Genomic DNA, 24,606 nt, shown 5'->3' on the forward strand with positions numbered 1-24,606 from the left:
AATTTGCAAGCTTAAAACAAATAAGCAATGTAAGTGTATAATTGTTGTTCTTGTAACTTAGTGTGCCCTGCTCAACGGATCTTTGTATCTATTTAAAGACTTTAAACTGCAATTGTCACAAACATTAAAAAAAAAAAAAGAAAGATATGTTGCTGCGTCCTTTTGTCCACTTTTGCTTCACTAATCCAGTTTAGTTAAGATCAAGTTTTGTCTTAAATCATTTGTTAACACCACCAAAACATCAATGTTCAAAAAGAATTGTAAATCTCCGAACATCCATAAAAATATTGTGCATCCTTATTTTATGGCATTTAGTTAAAATTACTTTTTCGTAGGTATTGTTGAAATATTTTATTTGTTCTTTCAATTACCAAAATATTGTAGACAAATTCTTTGATAAAGTTCTTCAATCAAACAGTTTTTATAAATGCAACTTTAATTATTTTCAAATAATTTACAAATTATTCAATCGGTTCTAAGAAGGTTATTTTTTAGTTTCTTTCGCTCGATTTAAAGCTAATATAATATATAATTTCTCGATATTCGGTTCATTTTTTAATATTTTAAGAACGAGTTATTGTAGTTTTTTTAGAAGCAAAATATTTTAAAGTATTTATTCACCCCCTCTAAACATATTTTCGATCCTAACAAGTTGTATCAAAACATGTTGTTCTTGAAAAAATATTTTGAACTGATTTTATTTTAAAACTGTATTTTGAGATATTTTCAAACACTTTATGCATAGCCGAGAAGTTTTGGCAACTTACAACAATCTTGGGAAAAATTACATAACTCTTTGATCGATTGTCCAAATAATGAGCATCTTTTTGTATTGCAAACTAGACTCATACAAGATCGCAATTGTATAAAATTTGCAGCATCTTCATGCACACAAAAATCAATTTATTGGTTAAAGTCGAACTACGACATAAAAAATGGACAAAGTTGTTTTTGTCAAGAAGTTTAAGAATGTTGCATCCATCAATCGAAGAAGCAAATAAATTCAAATTTGAGTCTTGACATAAGAAACATTAAACATTAAGCGGATTGTGAGGTTACGACCTACAATCAAGAGTGTGTTAGGTGTTTCGATTAGGCATAAAATAAGTCTTAAGTCGAACTAGATTTGGTTTCTACAAGGTGTCACACAAATCAAAGTCTTTCTAGTAGATACCTCCCGACAGTGGAAGAAAAGATGACGTAAAAGTTATTAATCTCAAAATATTTATAAACAAATTTGTACATCTTTATTTTATCGCATTAATTATTGTTACTGTTCTATTTTTATACATTCAACTTGCATTATTTTAAAACCATTTACAAATTTTTAATTGGTTTTTAGAGAGTTGTTTTGAGTTTCTTCGACTCGATTTAGAACCGAACTCAATATAATTTCTCAATGCTCGATTTATTTTTTAACATTTTAAGAACAAGCAATTGTTTCTTTTTTAAAAACAAAATATTTTAAATTGTTTATTTATCCTCTCTAAATACATTTTTCATTATAACATAATATTCCTAGAAAATCTTTTTATAGAGAAACTTCAACTAAAATAATTTATAACTGGACCAACATGAATGATAAATTGACGCACAAAAAAATCAAAAACATTACTTGTAGTTCACTAACCACCCTGCTCAAAAAATCAACGGGGACTACCAACCTACAGTTTTCGTTGCAACAAGAAAATCAACATGAACTTGATACTCCATTTCTCTTATCAAAATAGCAATTTGATAATCATTCCTCAGACAAAAAAATGTCTCTGATTTCGAGTTCTAGGTTACCTACAAGCCACAAGTTTAAAACATTCAATTCATCAAAAACCATCTTGTTATTTTGGATAAAATGCAGCTGGAAGAATCGAACTAGTCACCTTCTTCAATCGTAGTGACCTGGCACAATTTCACACAGTTCTCATTGTAGAGCTTCCTTTCAAGGCTTTTGATAAGTGGGTATAGGGACGCCTGAATCTGCAGTCAACTTTTTATAAGCATTTTGTAATCTTTGAGTGACAGGACCCACTTTACCATCACCAACTGTGCGGCCATCGATTTGAATAACCTACCATGATTAGGGGCAATACGTTAATTTTTTCATGCATGATATGAAATCTAGCATCGAAATATAGGAAGAACTCTTGATTTTACTTGGATGAATGAGATACAATTGATTCAAATAATATCAGCGCTTGAAACAATAGAGTAGGTAACAAATTCTTGAATGGACTTGGTTAAGTTTTGATAGTCAATATGTAAATTTTACGAGTTTTTCCTAGTTATCTTCACTACCGGCAACATCACATCATGATCTCGACTGCCTTCATCTTAAATTATACCTATAATGTTAAAGTAGATGATAAAACATAATGTTCGTAACAGTATTCAAATTGTTTATTTTTAGCATTCTGCAGAAGTACATTGAAAATATTTGACATGAATCCTAGCCCTGTCCACGTTTAATCAAAATTGTTTGGACGAGATGTACCAGCAGAGTATCATATGGACTTACCGGAGTAAGTTCTCCCATGGTTCCTGCAGTGAATACCTGCAACAAAACTGTTGCATAAATACATATGTTTGCAATAAAAGGACGACAAAGATGAAACAACATCAATCTAACTAGCTAGATGAGTTACTTGTCTCACTATTTCTAATGATGAATGAGAGATGAATAAATTCTAAAAACATGCAAAAACCCAGAAACTTGGGTTAACAAAAAACAAAACTGCGTAAACATGTATCGCTACAAGGAGAAAGCATGACACTTCCCTTCCTGAAATAAAACATAAATTGCAACTATGAATAGTCATATCCATTTTTAACTGTACACAATCAACTGTGAACTTCTTGAAGATAAGTGATACAAGGTATCAAATAATGCAAAAAACAAGGCTCTTTGGATGTATTCTTTTGGTGTCCTATGTAATTCCGATGATTTATTGTAATTCAATTATTTGGAGGTCTTGGCCTAGTCCCCTCCCATGTAAGTTGTTTTTAGTGTTCAATAAAGTCGGCTTTGCTTTGTATGCCGAACAGTATCTACTAGATTCTCATTGACTCTGCAAAACTTCCCTGCTGAGATGAAAATAGAGAAGTTATACCTCATCTGCCGTGTGGAACTCTGATAAACTAATTCTCCGCTCCTCAAAATCCAAGTTTTCATTGACCATAAGGTCCATGACCTGCATAATACATTATTTGTTTTCATAATGTATAACAAAGCTGAAAATTTTTCTCATCTAACTGCAAGAACTGTCATTTATATTTAACATGGACTGCAAGTCCAAGTAGTGCAGACTGACATTCAAAAAACTTGTTATTTCTCAATACGACCCCACATTCAGATAAGAAACTAATCTGAGGTCTTAATAAAATACAGACTCGACTTTGAAGATCCATTCACACACCAGTGAAAAGTTGAGTCCTAATTTGACGCGACACATACTTACAAGAGAAAATGTGTGTGATATAGAAGCCATACTGTAAGTTAAAATTATTAATTGAGAAAAGCCACAAATATTGCAAGACAGTCTAATTTTTCTTCACAGATCATCACAAAATTGAGGAAGATAAAAACTCAAGAAAAAATGAAGTAAAAAACTGTTGTTTTATGCACTTATGAACACCAAGAGACTCTTGGAACAGTATTTATGGATCTTACTGTTGCCCGTGTTATGCCAGGAAGACAATAATCAGCATGGGGAGTTGCTACATGGCCTTTCTTCACCAGAAACTGGAATATGAGTAGATAAAATCATTTAAATATTAAAAGGTGGTTTAACAAAATGCAAAACGCTAAAATTTGGAGCCTAGGAATCGACCAACAAATTGGTGCAATGTATCTAAACTGAAACTCAACTAGATAGAATCCTACCAACTCCTCCTCCTTGTCTCATAAAGACTTAAAAATCAGATTTCATACAATACAAGACACCTATCATAAGCATAAATTATCAACATTGAGAACCGCAAAAAGGGGGGGGGGGGGGAAGGAAAAGAACGAAAAGCAAATAAATTCATTCAACAGATTCCATCATGTTGAAATTTCACTGATAGCAAGTTATTCAGAAGATTGCACACTTCAGTCTAGTGCACGAAACTCACTATGTTCGTTGCATTAGTTTCTGACACATAGCCATCTTTGTCAAGCATGATGGCGTCATCGGCATGTGAATTATTCCCTTCTATCTGCAACAAGTCAAGAACTTCAGGGTCAAAATGTTAAAACAAATCCTAGCAAGTCGATTTTGTAAAGATACATATAGTAATTTACCTTAGCAAGAATATTGTTTAGGAGGTTGTTGTGGTGAATTTTTGAATCCAAATTCTGCAACAGATGATTTTACGTGTCATATGGTAAAAGCTAGCATCAATTTTACAATATATTCGTAGAACTCCTGAGCATTATATCTAACGGCAAGTTTCAATTCATCGAATGGCAATCATAAATTTTTCACTGCAAACTTATACACAGCCACTGAACCACCTTACGTTGTTGATGGACCATAGCATATGGTAAAGATCATAACAGGTTAATTTTGTGCACAGAATAATTTACCTTGATCACGCATGATGAAGCGCTAAATTTGAAAAAAAAAATCCAGAAAATGCGCGAAATGAAATAAAAGAAAAGGATGAGGTAATTTTACAAAATCAAAGCAAACAGTGAATGACTTAAGACCTTACATTTGGTGAATTACGGCGTGTGGTTGCTGACACCAAAGTTATACCACTTGAATTGTTATATACTGGAGGCTTCCATTCAGCAAGAACTGCAAAAGCACAGAATGAAACCAGTTGTACACGTACTCATCATGTTATACATTCAATAATAAATGCTAACAAAATAAAAATGGCATATTACCTATCAAGGTACATCCACATAGGTTGAACGCTGGGCTCATTCCAGAAGTAACCTACAAAACAAAATAGAATTGATCCAACATTGACCAGAGTGAAAATCTAAAATAGTATCAAGTAAATGACCTCTCTCTTCGAAAGCTAGGGTAAGTTCGACATGTTTCCAATATTTAGTAAAACATTGTTTGCAAGTAAATGACCTCTCTCTTCGAAAGCTAGGGTAAGTTCGACATGTTTCCAATATTTAGTAAAACATTGTTTGCAAATGTTTCCCAAATTTCTGAAATTGAATTGGAGTATGTGATGTATGTTTGAACAAGGTATTTTCCATTGTAAATCATGACAGGATGTGTCATGCTACTTAGTTTCTCAATACGGAGTATCTTGAAATTTCAAGGGCGGCAAATAGGATCTGTTGTCTCCTTTTCCATTAAAATCACATACTCTAAGTTCCTAGTAGCCTATTTGAATTTGAACGAAATAAGTTGAAACATTTCAAGATCTAAGGATATGTGTATTGAAAGCATTCCTCACATGCGGCTAATACCTTGCTCTCTTTACAAAAGAAATGTCCTTTTGTTTCCTTAATTTGCAGTTGCATCGTTATTGATTGAAAAGAAGGTGGGAGAGAAATGGTGTACAAGTTGCAGATAAAATTATCCTATCAGACCATTGTTATTGGAAGTAAATCCATTGAATTGTTCTAATGTTTGCATGTTTTGCTCCTAGGACAGAGAAGTCAGGTCGAATCCAAATTTCAAATCTTCCCCGTACAAATAAGAGGAAACTAAAATAAGAAAAAACCTAGACATACCTTCTTCCCACGAGTCAAAGTCAGTCTAATATGTGCATTATTGAACATGCCATTCCTTATTAAAGTTTTAAAAATCGCTTCCTTCACCTGCAGGACAAAGCATGTTAAATTCGGCATAGATAGCAGAATTCAGCAACTACATGTGTGCAACCCTACAACAGAAAATGCTATAAAGATGAAGTTCCAACAACCATAATTTCATTATTTTTCAATCAACCATTATGTACTCTTGTTCAAGAATACCTGTTCACGAGTTGGTATATTGCCGAATGCTAGAGCTTTTGCCGAGTCAAACAACCTGAAAATAAGAACATATCGACAGAAATAATTAAATGACTCCATAAACATTCCTGTTCACTAGTTCCTGGCTCAAAAAATAACTCATTCTTTTTCAAAAAAATTAAGGTACCTCTTCCCTAAGATCTGCTACCAATAGCTAAGGCATCCAAATTGATAAAGCTTGAATCACAGAGACTCACCCAGTGATTAAAGCATTTTAATTGACAACTACAAAACGATCTTTAAATTAGGCTCACAAGAACAGGGGCCGGATCAGAATCCATTGAGGATGTGTTAAAAGAGCCTTCACGAAACTATCAATACATGAATGAACCTAAACTAGTGGAAGGACCATGAACAACAAACTTTTTTTTTTAATGTAAACGAAATTTTATTAGAATAAGAGAACAAGGTACAAGTAAGTGGATGAGAAATCCGCAAACAAACCACAAAGAAAGAAAACTACTACACTATCATCAATAGCATAGAAATTTCCAATCTCTCACTACGTCTGAAATAAAAAGGTGGTTAAACTCTGGCAACTTTGTCGTCTAACTGCGACTCTGAATTTGATCTTCTCCCAAACCTCATATTTAGACTCAGCTATGTCAGTGAAAATTCTTTTGTTCCACTCCAACCAAATTGGCCAAAATAGGTAATGAACTACCAAATACCAAAAACACCTAGTTCTCCTTCCGGTAAGTATACCTGGCTCCAAAAGAAACATGTCCTCCGCCTTTCTTGGAAAGATCCATTCGAAACCCAATTCCTGCAATCCTTTGATCCAAATTCTGCTCGTGAACGAACAACGCAAAAGTAGAAGGTCTTGATCCTCCTCTTTGTTCCGGCATAAGCTACACCAGTGCGGACTTAAAGCACATATAGGCCATCGTTTTTGCAACGAATCGCAAGTCGGCAATTTCCCCAAAGCCATAGTCCATGAGAAAACTTGAACCTTATATGGGATAGGTACTTTCTAGATATTAGTGTAGTACCGGAAAAAAGGGAAGTTGTTGATCGGAAAAAAAAAGTCATAAAAATAACTAACAGAAAATGACCCTGAAAAATTGCCCAACCAAACCCTAAAATCCTCCATGCCCAACTCCAAATGAACTGTATCTAAAACCCTTAATAGAGTGTTGAACTCAACAATTTCGACCTCATTTAAAGCTCTTCTGAAATGCACAGAAGCATCCCAGTCAAAGTTTGAGTCAACCGGGAGGTCCACGACACTGATGAAGTTGCTAATAGGTTAGTTAAGAGTTACGGAGATCTAAAACAGAGATGGAAACGCTCTTTGAACGACGAAGCTCCCCCCCTCCCCCAATGATCCTCCCAAAAATGAATGAGATTCCCCCATTTGAGCACCGCCCAAATTAACTAATGAAAAGTCGGGTAAAAACGAGAGATAAATTTCCAAGGGCTTCTAAAAGTCGTGTTCCTAGCCAACCCCATGTCCCACCCATTTTCTTGTAGACCATAAATGCTCTTGATAACTTTTTTCCACAAGGAATCCCCTTCCACTGAACATCTCCACCACCATTTCCCTAAAAGTGCCTTATTCCTCAAACAAATATTCCCAAGCCCAGACCCCCATCTTTTGGTTTACAAACTTGATCCCAAACAACTACATGACAATGCACCTCCCCATCGGCTCCGTCCCACAGAAAGTCCCTCATTATTTTTTTCATCCTTTTTGCCACCCGAATTGGCACTTTAGAGAGACATGAAATACGTTGGCATGGCACTTAACACCGACTTTATCAATGTTAGGCGAACCCCCCCCCCCCTATAGAAACGTCTTTTTCCAGCTTGCTAGCTTCTTAGACATCTTGGAAACCACGGGTTTTCAAAAATCAAAATTCCTAGGATTGCCACCCAACGGTGCCCCGAACACTTAATTGGCCACTTTTCTTTTTTACATCTAATCGCTGAAGCCAAACTTTCGACCTCCACTTCCGAACAATTTAATCCCAACAAAATGTTTTTTCCAAGTTAATCTTCAATCCTGATTTTAGAATGAAAGAATTGAGTATTTCCACTAAAGCATGCAGATGCCTCTCAAATTGGACAAAAACAAAGTATCATCTGCGAATTAGATGTGAGAGATTTTTTTTTTATCTCTCCTTACTTCCGGCCCCCTTACTTCATTCGCGACCTTAGCCCTGTCTACCAAACGCCCCAATCCATCGATCACTAGATTAAAAAAGAAAGGGGATAATGGGTGCCCTTGCCTAAGACCTCGTTCCCCTTTAAAATGCCAAAGTTTGTAGCATCTTAACCAGCATTGGTTGCATGAAAATGTCACAACAATAATGCACGGCCTTCTATCAACTTGTCCGCAAGGATCAAACAAAGAGGGTAATTGGCTAGTACCCAACTTCTTGACATCTAAACCCAGGTGCTTCCATAAATCCAAACAAATTCTCACCGCAAATCCGTGAGTGAGTAGAAATAATAATATTATGGGATGAGTTCATTTGAACCAAGTATAGATTCTTTCACAGATAAATCTTCTATTCTACAATATCTTTGTTATATTTGATAGCCTTGAATAGTACAATCAGATAACACATGCACTATTAAAATAGATCACACAAAAAGGTAATAGCATTCATTCTATTATATTAATTTCTATCGTTTTTAACTCGTTTACCTATCTAAATGCTCCTCCAATTTGAATACCTTCCCATCATAAACACGAAGACCCTCCCAAACTGCATCACCACCTTGGACAACGGAGTCAAACACTGAAACCTGAAGCATTGCATGACAAAGAAATAACATGAGTAATTTTGGCACATTTAGACCGAATGTAAGAGCTTCAGACCTCAGTGATTATTGGAGAAAGTTTAATCTTTTCATGTTCATAGCAACATACCTTTGCACTTTCACGGGGCAATATCTCATCACCAACCCAAACAAGTAACTTTTCATTGGCAGGAACAGGAAATTTTGAAGGGAGGGGTTTTGTAGCGGTCTGCCTCATGTAGAGCTTAAGCAAATTGTAGAAATGCAAGCTTTGCTCCAGCAAGTTGTACAAAGATGATGGAAATGGCTGAAAATTTAAATGAGGTTAAACATTTGTCCAGGTCTTCATGAACTGTTCCTAGTGTGGGAGTGTGGCAAGTACAACCCAATCAAGTTGACAATTAACAGTGCATGATGTAAGTGGGATATTCAAAATAGTGATTTTAATCATTGCAAGTAGGACATCTGATGCTGACCTTTGTATGATAATATGTATACAGATTTCAATCAACAATTTGCTAATTGAGAGTATTCAATGAACATAACATATTTGACACCCCATTTGAGCATGGATGAGGAATGGATTTGGACAAGAAATCGTAAGCGCCTTTAATAAAAGTAAAAAATATAATTGTACATAAGTCTGGCCAAGTGGAATTCTCAATTAGAAGCTTACTCATCAAGTTCATATTTTATACCCACATAGCATCCCCATAAAATATTTACAGGCTTCAGCTTCTCACATTCCCTCGAGGAAGGATACCCCTATAAAACCCAAGGTTATACATAAAAAAAACCCTCAAATTAGAAGTTTGATTGGATCCCAGTGGACTAACATGGGCATGTTGTGCTTAAACAATCCTGACGTTAGCTCCACTATATCCTTTCTTAGAGACAGAAGTATCAGTATCGACACACAATTCACATGGCTATACGGTAAATTTTAGTACTAAAGTAACTATACCCCCAACAAAATGAAAATGTGAAGTGGCTTTCACTTACAGAAGAATACTTCCTCGGCCGTTCAAATCCTGTCGATCTATGCGTATTTTTGTACCAATAGGATGCCCACATGCCATCGAATGGTTTTGGCCCGGATTCCCATCTGAAAATTTCAATTATTCATACTTTAACTTAACTGAAATTTCAGGAAAGGAAAAAATATTGATGGTGCCAGAGAGAAGTAGATCCCCAGAGATTTGATCTAGTCTGGTAAAATGAAAGGCAACAATATCAAACACAAAAGCTTAATGGAAGCTAAATAATGATCACATGGCCAGAGAATACAAGTTCAAGCTGGTCTCATCTATGACAGGAGAAAAAAAGCATTATCATGGCCATCACTAATTAGAATGGCGTTAACATATGCTATTACTTGGATTTTTATTTTTAAGAAACGATAATTTATTAAATACTTAATAGCTTTTTTTAATTACAATAAGCGGAATAGTAATCTACTCACGACAAAATAATAAACAAGACCCTAGCCCTATCAAGAGCTCAATCTTTCAATAAATTTGATATCGAGACATTCCAAGTAGATATTTTGATCTTGATCTATTACCAGCGCTCTTTCTCTCGATCTTCAACGTTGTAAAAAATTCTTCTATTTCTCTCTATCCATACAGACCAACATAGGCAATGAACCACCACTTTCCAAAAAATCTTGCCTCTCTCGCCAAGAAACTATCCAAGATCTGTATCGAATAAATCTTGCGTTGATTTCAGCATCATCCAAACCAATCTCAGTTCTTTTAAAGCTCTCGCCCACAACCCACTCATCAATGTATAATGAATCAACATATGATCCTGTGTCTCTCTGTCATTCCGACACAACACACATCAATTTGGGCACAGAGCACATGTGGGCCATCTGATCTTGTGTCTCCTTGTCATTCCGACACAACACACACCAATTTGGGTACAGAGCACACGTGGGTCATCTCTTTTGCATCATTTTCGAAGTTGGCAACTTACTTAGAACTGTTTCCCACGAGAATACTTGAATCTTTGTTGGAACTTGAGCGTTCCAAATAAAATTGTAAAATAGAAAAGCGATAAAGCTACTGCTCAAAAGAAAAGACTCAAAGAAAGATTTGACTGAAAAGAAACCTGACGGATCCCTACCCCATACTCGGACATCATCTACCCCTTCAATCAACTTGACCCTATCTAAATCTCCTAATAACGCACTCAACTCACGCAACTCCTCATCCCTCAAAACCCTCTGAAAATGCAAGTCTCATGACAGGGAAGAGGACGAATTATCAAATAAAGCAAAATGAGATAAAGGCATATTATGAACCGAAGAAATCTGAAATAAAGACGGATAAAGATCCCAAAAGGAAGAATCCCCTCACCACATATCCTCCCAAAACCTGACCTTGGTACCTCCTCTAACCACTATCCTCACTAATTGATGAAAAGTCGGGCAAGATATAGAAATAAACTTCAATGGGCATCTGAACGTCACGTTTCTTGCTAAATCTGCATCCCATCTATTATTTTGTAACACGTATTTACTCACTATAATCTTCTTCCACAACGTCCAGTCTTCTATGTAAAACCTCCACCACCATTTCCCCAACATGACCCTATTCCTCAAACAAATATTCCCAATACCCAACCCCCCTCTATTTTTGGGTTTGCATACCTGCTCCCAGGCAACCAGATGACTATGTGATTCACCATCAGCTCCATCACAAAGAAAATTCCTCATAATATTCTCCATCGCCCCCGCTATGCCCTTTGGTACCCTAAAAAAAAGACATGTAATACATCGACAGAGCATTCAAAACGGCTGCAATCAACGTTAACCTCCCCCCTTTTGACAGAAATGCTTTCTTCCAACTTGCCAACTTCTTGACAACCTAGTTAGAATCGGTTCCCAAAACGAGATTTTTAATGGATTTTCTCCTAAAGACATTCCAAATACTTAATTGGTCATTTCTCTGTACCACACCCAATTGCCGAGCTAAATCTTCTACTTCTTCTTCGCAATGAAGACCCAACAAAGCACTCTTTTTCCAATTGATTTTTAACCCAGACATTTTACAAAACGACCTCACAACTTCCACAAAAAATCTGACATGATTCAACTTCTTGACAAAGAAAAGTGTGTCATCCGCAAACTGAATATGAGTTATCTCTACCTTATCTCTACCCACCTCCATCTCTATAATTAAGTCCAAGGCCTTGGCCTTATCAATCAACCTCCCCAACACATCCACTACCATATTAAACAAAAATGGGCACAAGGATCCCCTTGTCTAAGCCCTCTCTGTGCTTGAAATTTATCCCTTGGCCTCCCATTAATCATAATCGAGAATGACACATTCGAGACACAACCCTTGATCCACCTTCTCCATCTCTCACCGAACCGCTTCTTCCTTAATACAAGATCCAGGAAATTTCAATCCACATTATCATATGTGTTTTCAAAATCAAGCTTCAAAACCCATCCTTCTTCCTCTTCCACCTTCCTTCCACTATTTCATTCGTAATAAGACAACTGTCAGGTATTTGTCTCCCCTCAATGAATGCATTCTAATATTCTGATATTGTGTATGACAAAAACTTTCTCCGTCCTTGCAGATAACACTTAGCTATTATCTTATACACACTAGTAGTGAGACTAATAGGTCTAAAGCCTTTAACCTTGATCAAATCTTGTTTCTTTGGGATCAAACATATGTATGTCTCATTAGTAGTTCCATTTATAATACGCCCTTCGAAAAACTCATTGAAAACTTTCATTATATCTCATTTAACAATATCCCAACAATCATGAAAAAACCTCAAGGTAAATCCATCCGGTCCCGGAGCCTTACAACCATCACACTCAAACATTGCCTTCTTGACCTCGTCTTCTAAGAAGGGTTCCTCAAGCTCTAAACTCAAATCACTATAAATGGGGCACCACTCTACTCCTTCAATACCCCATCCCCTCATATTTGTTTTACTCTACAACTCCTCGAAAAATTTAACTATGATTGATACTATTTGATCCTCATCAACGGTAACCGACCTGTCATCCCTTTCCAGTTTATTGATGGTAGTATTGCTCTTCCGTTGATTCAAGAGAGAATGAAAGAACTTTGCATTGTGATCCCCTTCCTTAACCCATTTGACCTTCGCTTTTTGATTGCTCATCTGATTCCTTCGACACACCATTTCTTCTAACACCTAATTTGCTTTCTTCCTTTCGGTTGCTCTCCTCAAATCCCTGTCCCTCACTCTCCAACTCATCCAACCTTCTCATTTTTTCTCTCATTTCCGCCTCCCTCACCTCCACCACCCTGAAAACCTCCTCATTCCATCTTCGAATATCGCATTTAATAGCTTTGAGTGTTCTCAGATTTGTACCCCTACCATCCTTGAAATTCTGCATTCCACCACGACAAAAATGATGGTTTGAAACTCTTGTGCTTCAGCCACACATTCTCAAATCTAAAAGGAGACGAACCCCATTTACACTTTTCCATATCCAGAATAACTGGATAGTGATCCAAAGTAATTCGTGGTAAAACTAGTTGTCAATACTCACCCACCCTCCCACGAATAAGACCAGCATGCACTGTTTCCAATTACCCGCTCCCACTGACAATTAAATCTCGGACATAAAAGGAATCAAGGTACACTCTAAAAGACATAATAGCAAAATAAAAGTACAAAACTTTAGATCACTCAGTGGCTTGGGATCTGTCTGGACTCCAAAATCTATACTATTATATTAAGTGTGAGGGCATGATAATAACTACCTAGAGAGGACACCAAATTTTTCTTCCAATTTTACCCTTATATGATATTAATATTACAATTTTGTTTTTTGTTTTTTTTTTAAATTTCAACACACACTTTTATTTTTATTTATTTTTATTTCAACAATTCAAATATCAATTTAGTCCCTCCATAATTTATCAAATTTCACTTTATTCCATCGATAATAATAAAAAAGATTGTACACACACGCATCGCGTGTGCATAGTAACTAGTAAAAATAAAAAATCTAGGAGGCACTACACAAGTCCAATAGAGAAACATTAGGCAACTTGAAAAATGTAAATAAGCTAAACGAAGAAAATTCTTTCATAAAATGAAGGTCTTTTAAAGACTTTTTACAGCCTCAATGTCCTATCCAATCAGCAATTCTTGGGGATACAATTTTTCTTTAGCATGTGCAGTCTTTAATAGTATATCTAATTATTTGAAGTGGCTTCTTTTCCCTCGCATGAATGAGCTAAATAGTGATCAATCACTTTGACTTACTCTGAAACAAAATGGTACATTTAAAGGCCAAAACAGAGACATGGCGCACATGTATTTGCTACATTTGTAACACTACTACATCCAATTAGGGAACTAAAAAATTAAACAGCGCCCTCATCTGTACGCAATAGTTTCAAAATTCTTATCAGAATTCCATTTCTTCTCATGTGTACTTTGTGACATTAATCTAGAACTATTTTGTGCCCTATCTGTCATTCTGTGCCTCTCTTCTCCTCTCTTGTTTTCTTCTCTCAACTAAAGGTTAGGCTGTCACCACAAAGCACATATTCTTCCTTAAAATTATTAATACAAGGCAGAAGTTTGTAAAATAAGAAGAAGCTTCTCAGGAAGACTTCAGACAGGAGGTTTTATGTAGGTTGTATATTATGATTACACGTGGGAATTATTTTGCCTTACTTGAGCATCGCAGCTTGAAATGAAATACCAAGATCGTCACATAGGCCACGTAAAGTAGGCTGCATAATGAAAAAGGATGATTAATTATTCAAATAGCATCAAAAGGATTTTCAACTAACATCATTTCAAGCACAGACTTCAAAAATTATGTCTTTGGCAATATACAAACTATAACAAACTCAAACCAGCGGTGAAATTACTTAGATATAAAGAATAGCCTATTACTTATGCTCTCAAAGCCCAACACAGTCTACAAGCATATCTCTCAACAACTCATACAAACACGGGCTATCGTGTCAACGTAGAACAAAAGCACAAACACACACAAACTCAGAAGTTATATAGACTTTGACTAAATAAAATATCTGAAAGCAATTGGTAGAAATAAAACAGATTAATATTATCAGACCAAGAAAAAATAAAAACAATTTATTGCATTATCAAATCTGGTTTCCTCACTTATGAGGATTTAGTTTGTTTACTCTTTAAAAAGTTGAAGAAATACAGACTTTTTCTTCTTATTCCCATAACAATATGTAGTCCAAATATATAGTTGATATGATCCCATCAACTAAGGAAACAAAATAGCACAAAATAAGGAAACATAATAACCAAAATCAAATCTAAATCTAATCAAATCAAATCTAAATCTTAATCAAATCTAAATCTTAAATAAAATATTCTTCTACACTCCCCTTCAAGCTGGGTTGTATATATTATGCAAACCAAGCTTGGAGTTTAATTCATCGAAGCAGCTCTTGGAAGTGCTTTGGTGAGAACATCAGCAATTTGCTGTCGTGTTGGAACATAACTGAGTTGAACAATTCCTTTGTTCACCTTCTTTGATATGAAATGTCTATCGATCTCGATATGTTTAGTTCTGTCACGATGAACGGGATTCTTGGCTATGCTGATAGCAACTTGACTGTCACTAAACATCTTTACTTTGTTTTGTGTCTGAACCTTCCGCTCTTTTAACAGCCTTTGAAGCCACAATTCCTTCACAAATTCCTAATGCCAAGGCACGGTACTCTGATTCAGCACTACTGCGAGAAATAATAGCTTACTTTTTGCTTCTCCACGTCACAAGGTTACCCCAAACATATGAACAATAACCAGTGATTGATCTTCTATCTGTTAGTTCTCCTGCCCAACTAGCATTAGTGTAGATTTTTACATCCCGATTTTTAGACTTTCTGAACAGAGGACCGTGTCTTGGAGTCATCTTCAGGTATTTCAAAATTCGAATCAGTGCTTCCATATGATCTTCATTTGGATCATTCATGTGTTGACTGACTATACGAACAGAGTATGCAATGTCAGGTCTAGTATGAGATAGATAGATGAGCTTACCAACTAGTCTCTGATACCTTCCTTTATCCAAGAGGCTACTGTCCCCACTCCTGATCATCTTCTTATTAGGATCCATAGGCGTGTCCACAGGTTCGCATCCAAGTAACCCTGTTTCACTTAACAAATCTAGTATATATTTTCTCTGAGATATGATAATTCCTTCTTTGGACCGAGCCACTTCCATTCCTAGAAAATATTTTATGTTCCCCAGGTCCTTGATTTCAAACTCCGCAGCCAACATATTTTTGAGACTGATAATTTCCTCTAAATCATCTCCTGTCAGTATGATATCATCAACATTTACTATGAGAATAGCAATTTTCCCTCCTGGTTTGCTTTTTAGGAACAGTGTATGATCTGCCTGACACCGGTGGTACTCATTAGCGATCACAGCCTTAGCAAACCTATCAAACCAAGCTCGTGGTGACTGCTTCAGGCCATACAGGGACTTCTTAAGTTTACATACTAACCTGCTGTTTGGCTTGGTTTCCATTCCTGGAGGGATAGTCATATAAACTTCTTATTCTAACTCCCCATTCAGAAAGGCATTTTTTACATCAAGTTGGTGAAGATACCAATCTAGATTCACTGCTAGAGACAGTAAAACTCGAACTGTGTTCAGTTTGGCAACTGGAACAAATGTCTCCTGGTAATCAATCTCACATGACTGCATGAAACCTTTGACCACAAGTCTAGCCTTGAATCTTTCAACATTGCCATCTGCCTTGTATTTTACTGTGAATACCCACTTACAACCAACTGGATTTTTGCCATGTGGTAGCTCTACAAGAGTCAATGTATTGTTCATTTCTAAAGCCTGAAACTCCTCTTCAACTGCCTTCTTCCATGCTGGAATCCTTAGAGCTTCTTGTACAGAATTAGGCGCTTGTATGCTGTCAAGGGTTGAAATAAATGTTCTGTATGTCGGCAGCAACTTCCCATAGGCTACATGCTTCTCAATAGGATGATTAGTGCACCCTCTAACACCTTTCCGATGGGCAATTTGCTGATCCAAATCATCAATCATATAATCATCATGGGCAGGAGAGTATGGTGCTTATGAGTGAGAGTTCTGAGTTGTAATGATGTCCTGTATATGCTCGATGGGTTTTCTCCTTCTATAGACACGTAGTTCGGAGTTGTGAGTGTCGACTGGTGGTTGTTTTAAATCAAGTGGAGCTGTTTCAGTAGTAGGAGTAGCCAAGGTTAGAACTATTTCAGGCCTGGGGATGGACACAGAAGTAGATATATGTTGGGATGGTGCTGGAACTATTTCAGGCTCGAAAAGGTACACAGGAGCGGGTATTTGTTGGGATGGTACATCATTGGTATCTGGGAAAAGATCCGAGGTCCGGTTTTCCCCCTGAAAGTCGGATTCGAAGAAATAGGGCTGATGTTCAAAGAATGTTACATTCATGGTGTTGTATACTCTTCGAGTGATTGGAGAGTAACAGTTGTAACATTTTTGGTTGGAGGAGTATCCAATAAATCTATACTTTAGAGATCTTGGATCGAATTTAGTGTGATGCTGTTGGTGAATATGAACAAAAGAAAAACATCCAAAAACTTTGAGTGATAGATCTGAAGAAAAAGACTTAATGTGGGCATAGACATTGAGAAGTGTCTTACGGGGGGGTTTGAAATTTTAAGACTCGGCTTGGCATCCTATTGATGAGGTACGTTGCAGTAAGAATGGCCTCTCCCCATAAATACTTAGGGACATTGTTGGTGAACTTGATAGCACGGGCAACTTCGAGTAAGTGTCTTTTTTTCCTTTCTGTCACTCCATTTTGTTGTGGGGTATCCACACAAGAACTTATGTGAATGATACCGTGTTTGGAAAAATAAGATCCAAGGACAGAGTTGAAGTAATCCTTAGCATTATCTGTCTTAAGGACTTTGATCTTGGTCTGGAATTGGGTGGATATCATGGAGTGAAAGGTTTGGATGATCATGGATGTTTCTGATTTTTCCTTCATGAGAAAGGTCCAAATAATTCTTGCGTGATCGTCTATGAATGTAACAAACCACCTAGCCCCATCAATATTCTTGATGTGTGCGGGTCCCCAGAGATCACTATGAATTATAGAGAATGGAGATGAAGGTTTGTATTGTAAGCTTGGATATATACTTCTTGTATGTTTGGCAAGTTGACAAATTTCACATTGGTAAGTGCTTGAACTTTTATTAATGAATAGATGGGGAAACAACTTTCCTATATAATCAAAGTTAGGATGACCAAGGCGAAGATGCCATAACATAACTTGGCTTTCAACAGACGCTAAATTAGAAAAAGACACAGAATTTGGGAAACACTTGACTGAATTTGATGTAGGACCAAGGTCTGGTGAGTGAACTTGTCTACTGAGGTCTAGAGATTATTTCCTTTGAGTAAATACAGGCCATCATGCATCTCAGCACTGCCAATCAACTTCCCTGAATCCACTGCCTGAAAATCACAAAGATTGGAATAAAACTTAGTCACACAGTTAAGATCCCGCGTAAGTATACTGATAGAAATCAAATTACAATTCAATTTTGGAACATAAAGAACAGAAGAAAGTTGAAGGTCCCTTGTCAATTGAATTGATCATATTCCTGCCACAGGTGATAAAGAGCCATCAGCTATTCGTACTCCAGAATTATTCGTGCACGGCTGATAATTTTTTAGGAGGTTGGAGTCTCCTGTCATGTGATCTGAGGCCCCTGAGTCAATTATCCAAGGTTGTAATGATTTATTTTTGACAATATGAGCATAGGACATGATACATTGGTGTGGAAGAAGCACTGTGTGTGACTCGGCAGGTGCGTGGGATGATTGTCCGGGGCTTGATGTTTGATTTAGCATTTTCTGCAATGCCTCTATTTGCTCTACCCTCGGTACTAATCTCTGTGGTAGTAGCATTATTTGCACGGGTTTCTCTCTCAACTTGAGTGTTGGATGGCTTTCAATCTACTGGTTTGCCGTGTAATTTCCAGCAAGTAGCCTTGACATGACCCAGTTTCTTGCAATGGTCACACTAGGGCTGTCCTTTGCCAAACCTATTGGGTTGAGAGGAGTTGTGGGTGAATAAAGCCGAACCTTCCACTCCGGGTTTACTTTCTGTTATAATCAACATTTTCCTACTTTCCTCTCTCCTAACTTCTGCGAATGCCTCTCTAAGGTTAGGAAAGGGCTTGATTCCCATGCCTCTCCCTCTGACTTCATCTAGGTCCCTATTTAGGCCAAGGAGAAATCGAACTGTCCTTTTCTGCTCAATTATCTTCTTATACAATGCAGAATCATCAACACACTTCCAAGAATATACTTCGTATAGGTCTAGTTGCAGCCAGTAGCGTGTGAGAGTGTTAAAGTACTGAGTAACGCTCATATCCCCTTGTTTAAGATCATACAGTCTCGTCTCAATAGTTCAGAGGTATTTTCTATGCTTGAGTATGTTTCAAGTGCCGCTTCCCATAACAATATGCAGTCCAAATATATAGTTGATGTGATCCCATCAACTAAGGAAACAAAATAGCACAAAATAAGGAAATAGAATAACCAAAATCAAATCTAAATCAATCAAAATCTAATCAAATCAAATCTAAATCTTAATCAAATCTAAATCTTAAATAGAATATTCTTCTACAAAAGTGAATGAAAGTTTGTGCAATGAAAACTTATTGCGCGGATTATAAGAAAGAAATGTGCTATTCAAACAGTGTTCGCCTTTCGTCAATCAAATTAAATACAACAAAGACAATTACCGAGTTTAAACTTTACAAAGATTATGGAAAACACAGAAGTCAGCAAGACGTACTCGCAATTAAAGTAGGAAATAGCAAACACAAATACAATACAGTTTGTTTTGATAATTATTACGATATTAGTCGTCTGCATATGCATACAAATATATTCTGATATAACACATAAAGAAAAGAAGAAACGAAAACACACATTCATGCTGCAGAAAAACGAAACCTTTTAAATCAACCAAATAATTCCTACACATATTTAAGTCGATAATAGCAAAGATGAACTGCATTTATTGCACAGAAACAACAAAAACTGAAAAGGAAAATAAAAGGTAAGAACAAATACAATTTCATATTTTAGAGAACTCTTTGAAACCTCGGGATCTTCTCGAAGCAGATCTGAATCAATGATAGAAGGAGATTTCCCTTGATTACAGAGCTCGCTGTAAATGGAGACCATTATTTCATACCCCAAAGCAATGTGTGATGGGGGAGTTACCTTGTCATAGGATGTCTGATACAACATATCAAATGTAATCAATAAAATCATGATGCACGTGTTGATAAGAAAAAATACCAACAGTTTCCTGCAAATTTTATCACATCTTAGTGAGCTTGTCTCGGGGGAAAAAGGTCTTTGTAAGTGAGTTAAATGAAATGTGACTATCATTTTATGTATGGGGAAGAATTATATAAATGTACAATATGTACACACAGATGCTAGGTCTGAAAAATAAAAAATTAAAACAATTTATGAGTTCATTAAAAATCTAATTTACCAGCACATCAAGCGGATTCCTTATCAATAAGAAGTGTTTTCCTCTCTTCATTAACTCAGCTGGTAGACCAGGCAATCGCTGACTAGCAATGTGCTACAAGGCGAGGAGAAAAATAAGGAGTAATCAAATCAAATGTTAATACCATGTTTTTACCTTAAATCCAAACCAGTGCAAATTTTACATATTCCAACTAACCGAACACCCCAACAGTATGCTTTGTGCATGACCTTATTAGTTGCAAAAATTTGACTCTCAAACAACATTCCAACCAGAAATTTATTTTTAATGGACTCATTTAATATAATGATGTTATTCTATTTATTTTAGTGAGTATCTCGTTCCGATGTGCATACTATTAGATGACCACCTCAGCCAAACGCACAAATTGTTAGAAGAGGAGGCCATTTTCTAGAGAATGGGAGACAGGCAACGGACAAGGATCTGCACTTGAGCCTTATTGACACCTCCATTCATTTATGAGTGAAGTTTCAAGAGCAAGACCTCCTAAAATGTATAAAACGTCCCCGCGAGGGGCATGTTAGAGATGAGATATAAAGAGTGGGTGATGGGCTATGATTTTCCCAATTGTCGAAAAACACAATTGACCTTTATATGATTGTTTTTTCAAATTTGAAGTGACAAAAATTTATTCCTCATTTTAACTATTAATCTCTCTCTTAAAACCCCACTTCAATATCATTTTTATTTTTCATCAGTTGTCCTCAAGTTTTTTCCACTCGTCTCTTCAACAATAATCTTTCTTTCTAACAATACTTCAATATCATTTTTAATCAATTTGTGTCAATAACTTCCCTCTTCAATTTCATTTTACCTTTTCTGGTTGCTGCTCAGTGCTTCCTGGGCATAATTGAACCCAAACAAATATCAGTTTTAACAATGTCATATAATACAACGTCCCTGGAATAGCTAGATCTTCCATTCTATATTTTTTTCAGACGGAAATCCAACATCTATAATAAACTCAGGGCTATCTTTGAAGAATGAGGCCAGCGGTTCAATTTCAAAACATTGTTCATTCCGGACAAAGAATATACTACATTTGATGAAGCATTTGATGAGTAAGTGAGTGTTACAAAGAAAAAAAACTATTTTCAAACAGTAATGCAGTGTAATCAGTTAGTTAAAGTTTGCAGAACCCATATCCGGTATCAAAATTTGACTATTGAAATTAAAGGGTATAATGACAAAAGCATTAAAGAAATTTAAGATATCTAACTGAATCAACGATGTCAAGCATTCTCAATAATTTACTCCAATTCTTCAGAGCTCGTTGATTCTCAAAAGTACTAAGTGTCTTAGAATATATATTGAGAGAAGGTTATCTGCAAAGCTCCTCGGTGCTTGAGCTGAGTAAGAGGAAAATGTAAAATTTCTTGAGTGGTTGTTTAGCCACTTGTACCAAAGTTATGTTAAGCAAATCCTACAAGGTGTTAGCATGAGGATTAGATTGCATAATTCTTGAGTGGGGTCAATCATAAGCAATCAACCTTCGGACCTATATGATTCTCTGTTTTATTTATATGTCCCATACTTTTATTTGCACTATCCTATCTAATACCAATTAATTACTTGTCACACTCTTCAGTTTTATTAAGAATATAGAGTTGCCGCATCTCTGTCGTATCGGGTGAAAAATAAAGTTCGAATGGGTAAATCTTTTTACATATTAAAAGTTTATTCAACCACCTTCCTTCACATTTAGGCCCTACTCCAACTGTTTCTATCTTAGCAAAGATGTTAATGGTGTGAGATCACTATCTAATGTCAAATAAAGTATAACAAAGTTTCATAAATAGATCCATAGCCAAAGAAGTGAAATAACTAGTCAAGGATGCAGATTAAAAAACACTCCAGTAGTTTAGCTACTTGCTCTTGTCAAGGAAAAAAGCGGGAAGTGAGAAAGTAAAAGAACATAATCCGTGGAACGATGACAGCTGATAAAGAAAACTGCAATGTTAACTGTCACAGTACCAAATTCTTGCAGCTGATAAAGCAAAGTGCGATGTTGACTGTCACAATGCCAAATTTTCGATTTCAACTAAAGATGTAAATTTCATGTAACCAACCAGCATTAAAGAATATCACAATAACTTTTTCACCTTGCAAATTAATCATTCTTGAGTAAAGAACAATTACCTTGCAAAATCTGTACTTCTTTTTCCCAGGGCCATAAATGATCTCTTTCACGACCTTATTTCCATCTGATTCCTATTCATTCCAGAAAGTGATATTAAGTTATTTAAAATGAAACTTAACACACACAAAATGCTTGTTATTTAATGTATTTACTTGGTCAAAATTTACAAGAAACAATAACAAATCCCCTTGAGGAAGTCTGCACTCATTTCACTAAAATGCAAAAGGTAAAGAGGATGGAGATGAAAACAAGCACCAAGTGTGACCCATTAACTTGTTATATATGGCTCTGAGACTCTCCATGGAAGCACTCAGAATTCCAGGGCGACCAGTGCACTAACTATCCCACGACTAACCCATGCGGTTAGTTATGCAGATATAAGTGAGTTAGGTTACAAAAAGTAAGTACAGGAACAAGAGTGAAGTAGGTGATGAAATTAAAACAAGTTCACCCTCTATTTATCAATATCTATGTCAATTAGTACATGTAACATAAACCACACATTCTTACAAATTTAAAGCTCAGAAAAACAGTTCTTCGCTAATTGCATATAATATACTGTTGAGCAAGTATCAGGCATGAATATAATTTCAGATCAAAGGGTATATTTACCGATTTTGACAGGAGTTCTTCCCTGTAGGGCCTTGCCGCTCCTGTCACACGCAAATAATTTGGATAGAGGGGTTCATCAAGGACTTCCATGTCATCTCTCTGGATGCTCAAAACAAAAAATATCCTCATAAGTAATTTTGGAATGTTATCACCTAAATTAGTTTGGATGTAAAATACAACACAAGCTGACATAAAAGAAAATAGTATGTTAGGCCTTGAAAGGAACAACAGCAGGAGCCTATTATATATTTAAAGCTTAGTGATCGAAGCACAAACGTTATCTAGTAAGAAAAAATCCCACATTTCCACATCCCTTATTCTGCGCTTCACGCGGACTCATCATGGTACCCTTAAAAACCCATCTCAGCGCTCTAAGTTTCAGACATTTCTGGGGGCCTTTCTCCAATTCCCAAATTCAGCCACCAAGTATCAGACAACCAGGACATCCCCAAACTGGAGCATCATTAAAATGGCATTCCCGCAAGATCCGACAAGCAACCCAAAAGATGTTTGAAGGGTGTGATTGATGTCCACGACTCTCTACTCAAATTCCAGTAATATAATTTAATGTAATTTTAAGTGAATTTTCATCACTGAATTCTTCAACCAATCCCTATTATTACCTAAAATCAAAAGTAAAGTAATAACCCATGCTGCAGTGCACATTAGAATTAAACAAGATCTTGTGCTTCACCACTATAGTATGTATTTATGCAGGAAATCATTAAATAAGGTAGTTATGTGAGTTTTTCATACCAAAGCCTGTATGACACAGTTTCATGACAACAGGGAATATCATGCAATAGAACTTCAGAACCTATTAATCGTTACTTATCTTTGCCAACCCATTTGATAATTGATACACACAGTCAAAATCACTCAATCAACTTGGAAGGATTAGTTCCTTCACGCGTTGAAACAGAGAAACTATAGTAGAACAAAAATTGGCAAGAGTCAATGAAATGTTTCTTTGAGATCCCTCATGGGTTTATCACATAATTATGATAACTCGTTAAATGCAATCTATTCCGTTCGCACAATACCCTGCAGCACTTGATCAAGGGAAACAACATTCACTGATAATTTCTTCAAACGGCATAGGAATGCCCCTACAAAACAACATTCACTGATAATAATGTAGCCTTGCAAAGAAAATAATGAACATGGAATCAAGGTTCTCCTTCCATTCCATCCCGAAATTGTGATCAGTCGTTCTACCAATGCATGAGCAAACACTGAACTGAAATTCACCTGAGCGAAAGAATACATGAGGCTTGTACTGACAGACCTCGGCGTAGACCACATGTGTATCACCTCGACTTCTCGTCCTTCCTCCGCCATCCTCGATTCTTCCGAGTACCCTAAAAAACGAGTATACGATCCAGGATTTTATTGACTTGAATGAACTGGCATTTGTGTACAACTGGCAACTTACTATATAATTATGAAATTTGTTGCCACCATCACCAGGGAGAAGAAATGGAACCTTACAATCTCGAAAAACGAAAATATATTTATTTTTTAGAAATAAATGCGAAGAAAAAATGGCAGTCACTTTTTTTTTTCAGGTATTTGTG

At 36.2% G+C, this 24,606-nt stretch overlaps 1 protein-coding gene across 6 annotated transcripts; it reads right to left on the reverse strand.

The window, feature by feature from the left end:
- Positions 1–1,569: 1,569 nt before the first annotated feature.
- Positions 1,570–24,606, reverse strand: LOC140957100 (branched-chain-amino-acid aminotransferase-like protein 1). 6 transcript variants are annotated; one of them, XM_073414219.1, is made up of 22 exons: positions 24,465–24,606; positions 24,281–24,390; positions 23,030–23,128; positions 22,417–22,488; positions 20,260–20,352; positions 19,827–19,994; positions 14,393–14,451; positions 9,710–9,812; positions 8,838–9,014; positions 8,613–8,713; positions 5,921–5,975; positions 5,678–5,764; positions 4,868–4,919; positions 4,690–4,775; positions 4,277–4,330; positions 4,108–4,191; positions 3,665–3,736; positions 3,105–3,185; positions 2,513–2,548; positions 1,878–2,065; positions 1,665–1,788; positions 1,570–1,625 (listed from the first exon to the last, which is right to left on the reverse strand). In XM_073414219.1, exons 2-20 carry the CDS (start codon positions 24,368–24,370, stop codon positions 1,937–1,939), a joined length of 1,698 nt encoding a protein of 565 aa, XP_073270320.1. In that variant the 5' UTR covers positions 24,371–24,390; positions 24,465–24,606; the 3' UTR covers positions 1,570–1,625; positions 1,665–1,788; positions 1,878–1,936. The 6 variants fall into 6 exon arrangements, with proteins under 6 accessions (XP_073270320.1, XP_073270323.1, XP_073270318.1 ...); XM_073414222.1 differs by lacking the exon at positions 1,570–1,625 and having other exon boundaries at positions 1,655–1,788; positions 19,857–19,994; XM_073414217.1 differs by lacking the exon at positions 1,570–1,625 and having other exon boundaries at positions 1,655–1,788.

Source organism: Primulina huaijiensis, chromosome 14 (assembly GCF_012295235.1).
Source record: "Primulina huaijiensis isolate GDHJ02 chromosome 14, ASM1229523v2, whole genome shotgun sequence".
Lineage (NCBI taxonomy): Eukaryota > Viridiplantae > Streptophyta > Magnoliopsida > Lamiales > Gesneriaceae > Primulina > Primulina huaijiensis.